At 32.5% G+C, this 4,072-nt stretch overlaps 1 protein-coding gene across 1 annotated transcript; it reads left to right on the forward strand.

The window, feature by feature from the left end:
- Positions 1-612: 612 nt before the first annotated feature.
- Positions 613-1,662, forward strand: LOC139426262 (uncharacterized; the record flags this gene model as incomplete). Its single annotated transcript, XM_071184442.1, is given in 1 exon segment — positions 613-1,662. A coding segment is annotated over 1 exon segment (806 nt), but the record flags the coding sequence as incomplete, so codon positions are not given.
- Between the last annotated feature and the right edge of the window lie 2,410 nt (positions 1,663-4,072).

Genomic DNA, 4,072 nt, shown 5'->3' on the forward strand with positions numbered 1-4,072 from the left:
GTGAACGAGAAAACTAATTTAAGTCGCATTCATTAAATCGAGAACTAAATCAATAAGCATTACGTTAGTTACCATTGATCGCAAGAAATGTACAGAAACTGGACAGTATAACTTATAAAAATTTATATGAATTTAAAATTTTCTGTGGATGTGTTTTTTTTAAATAGGCAATTTTTTGGTATTTATTTTAATTTCTCGTTACTATTTAATTTGTAATTAACGAATGTTTCAAAAATTCAGATTGATAAAAGTTTAATTCTCACAATAATATATGTGTGTATATATGCTACCACCTCAGAAAAAAAACATTCTTAACTTCTTCCACATTTTTTCCATTTCAATTCAGTTTTAGCGACATTTTTGTAGTAATACTTTCAAAACACAAAGTAGTACTGAATTACTGAGATACATTCCTTTAAAACGAAGTCCATGAAAAGTTAATTTCAGTAATAACATGAAAAATACCTAGTGCATACTTCATTTAAATTACTTCTAATATACAAGTATGCAACTTCTTTTGAGAGAGTTGGCGAGTTTCTTGTCTTCAAAAAGTTTAGCAGGATTCGAAGGTACTAAAATACGCCAATGCCAATCTCATTGTGTAACCCTTAAGCTTTCTCTGAGTTCTTCCTCCCTCTCTGCAACTGACCATCATTAATGGCAGGTGTGTTCTGAGGAGGGGGGGGAGTGACTAGAGTAGTACAATATTTATCTTTTGGGTCGGAGAGGATATCCCCGCAGTTACCTGGTGGTTTCTTTCAAGAAGTAAAAATTTGTAGCAATTGTAAAAGTAGTGCCAAATCGAAATTTCGAAGCGTGTTTAACATTTCTTTTCCTTTGGAATTTTATTTATATAATGGCTACCACAAGCGTGGACTATCGCGATTTCTTACTTGTTTTCAAAGCTTTCCATCTGAAAGAAAATGCTCCAAATGGGATGATTTGCCGTTGCGGTCTTAAAAAAGAAGATACTGTTTTTTTTAATGGTGAAGAGACCAGTATTCCTTCCTATGATAATACCTTCAACCAATATATCGAAGAAAATATTGGTAGTTGGGGATCATTTTCCAGGGATTCTTTTCAAATAGAAACTATAATGGTACCAACATGTGATGATGATGTTTCATCAATTGAAAAGTTGAAAAATATTTTTCTTGATATGTCACCTTACAAGAGATTGGTTTGGTGTGGCCGCCTTCTAATTGAATTCCACGAAGAAAACCAATGCAGTCGGTATTTATCGTCTGCTCTGAAGTTTTATTTAAAAGCGATTGAATACATGAGAAGCGTTCCCTTTTGCGGGATCGTTCCTATTGATTCGAAAATTAAAGAACTTTTAAGGCTTTCAACTAAATTTCGCGTTCACCAGAGTGTATTCCTCGAACTTTTCAGATTGTTTATCGCATTTGAATGTGATCATAGTATAAATGCCGTTTTATTGTTAGAACATTTATTTAGAGCAGCAAACGAATTTAAAATAGATATGTTTGCATTATGGAACAAAAAAGATATTACTAATACTAGCAGATATTACTATTTTTTTAATTTCTTAATATATCGAGCGGATGAATTTCTTATTCAAATTATCAAATTTGGAAAGACAGAGTGCATATCGATAGAGAGTCGTAGATATTTGAGGTATTTATTGAACGAGTTGAACGAGTAAGTATTATTATTTTTCTATTTATTTGTTCTCTGCTTGTTAAGCTATTATTCTTCATCTCTAAATGAAATTGTGAAATATTCTATTGATAATTTTTAGCACCATTTATTCTTTTTTCTTATATCAGCTACAAATTGCTCCAAAAGTTTCTTAATTTACAGTTATCTACGTAATCACCGAATATCGGCGTATATTTTTTAAGGAAAAAAATATTATATTAAGGAAAAATATTAAACTTATTTTATTTTCTAAATTTTCTTACGTTTTATTTGTTTTGAAGGTTGTCCGCATAACTTTTATCAATTATTACTATTCATGTGAAATAAATTTCATTATTAATTGTACTGGAATTAAAAAATCTTCCGGTTTGACTGACTTTAAAAATCCATTTTCTTACAGGGAATGGAGAAAAAAAAAAACGGACTTTTACACTAAAACACTTTTTAAGAGAACTTTATTAAAAAATAAGTAATCACAAATAAGAATAATAGTAGATTTAATTGGTAATAAATAGAAAAATTGATTAACAAAGCGGCAGTCTTAAGCAGAGGCGCAGATGTTTATTGATATTATCTCCATAAAGGAGTTTCGTGGAACCCTGGTGTTCTGCGGAAAGTTCACAGGGCTTAGGCACTTTCTTTTTAAAACTAAAAATCGTTTTTGAGACATGTAATAGGTTTGCATTCAACCAATAATTAATTTATTTTATTAATTTGGTTTTTATTATTATGAATTTATTTGAATAATTTTCCAATAAGAAAAGAAATTGTAAATTTCAAAATGTATCATTATATTTTTTTCCAATAACAATATACTGAATAAATTGCTAAAAAGATTTGCATCTTTATCAGCAATTTTCAGCGAACTTTAAAGTTCAAAATAAAGTTACCATATTTAAGAATTACTAATGCTACCTTTGCTCGCTCATTGGATACGTTCTTAACGTCTAGCTTTTGTATACTTTTTTGAAGTTCCGAAAACTTTTCACTGTAGAAAATTCTAAACCTGTACATTTCAATATTAATTTGAAATTGCAAACAGTTCACATATGTTTCTTAATCACATTATTCTAAATTTCAGTTGTTGAGAAAAGTAACTGTTGTAGGTTTTGTTTTAAAGTCTTTCCCATTAGAGGGCTAAATACATGTGTTGTAAAACAATATGAAATAGTAGTCTGCCACTGAACGCCGGATGTAAAGCATCGGTGAAGATAATTTTGTATTTTTAATCCTCTGAAGGGCGCCACCCTAATAATATGGAATTTGAAAAATAAATGTATATACACTCTATAGCAAAAAAATCGACGCACCAAGAAGGAGTTGTCCGATTGAAACGAAAATTGGTGGATAGGAAGACATTGTACAGAATAGTAAATGATTAAAATTTCAGAACAAATGAATAATTTATTGCAGAGTTACAGTAACAAGTTCAATAAGGTGTTGACCCGCCTCTAGCCTGGATACAAGCTGCCACACGGCGTGGCATAGACCAATAAAGCTCTCGGATGGTCTCTTGCAGTATTTCCTGCCAAATTCGATCCAATTGTCGAACGAGATCACCAACATTCCGTGCCAGATGCAATCGCCTTCCCATCATATCCCAGGCATGCTCAATGGGAGAGAGATCTGGTGATCTGGCAGGCCAAGGAAGAGTTTGACAAACTTGCAGACAGTTAATAGCAACACGTGCCATATGTGGTCTGGCATTGTCCTGCTGAAAAACCAGCCCAGGGCGCTGCAAAAGGAACGGTGGCAAAACAAGTCTTAAGATGTCGTCGACGTACCACTTTGCAGTAAGTGTACCTCTAATGACGACCAAAGGGGTCTGGCTGTCAAAGGAAATGGTACCCCAGACCATAATGCCTTGTTGAGGGCCGGTGTGGTGTGCAATAGTGAAGGCAGGATCCCCCCTCTACCCTGTGCGTCTCCAAACACATCTTCGATGATCGTCAGGATACAGCTGGAAGCGAGATTCGTCGCTAAAGACTTTACGTCCCCATTCGGCATCATTCCAGCCTGATCTGTTCAAAACATTCATGCATACGAAATTTTAAAGCAATCGGATGATTGCTTCTTGGTGAGTCGATTTTTTTGTTATAGAGTATATTTTTGATTGTTGATGAAGTCCATCATTTTGTGTTTTCATCAGTGTTCAGAAGAAAAACAACTATAAGTTTTTTATTTTATCACGAAAATATAAAATGTATAAGAAACAAAGAAAAGAGTAAGAAAATTAGTATAGTCATGGAAAAAGTTAAAATTATAATATAGTATTTGTCAGTTAAAATAAAACTTTTTGTTTAAGTCATTGCTAACAATTCAAATTTCTCCGAGGCAATTCTAAAGTATAAATTAAGGTAGTATTGTTAAGTTGAAACACAATATTTTTAGTTTTGATGTCAACAATACA

Source organism: Parasteatoda tepidariorum, chromosome 8 (genome assembly GCF_043381705.1).
Source record: "Parasteatoda tepidariorum isolate YZ-2023 chromosome 8, CAS_Ptep_4.0, whole genome shotgun sequence".
NCBI lineage: Eukaryota > Metazoa > Arthropoda > Arachnida > Araneae > Theridiidae > Parasteatoda > Parasteatoda tepidariorum.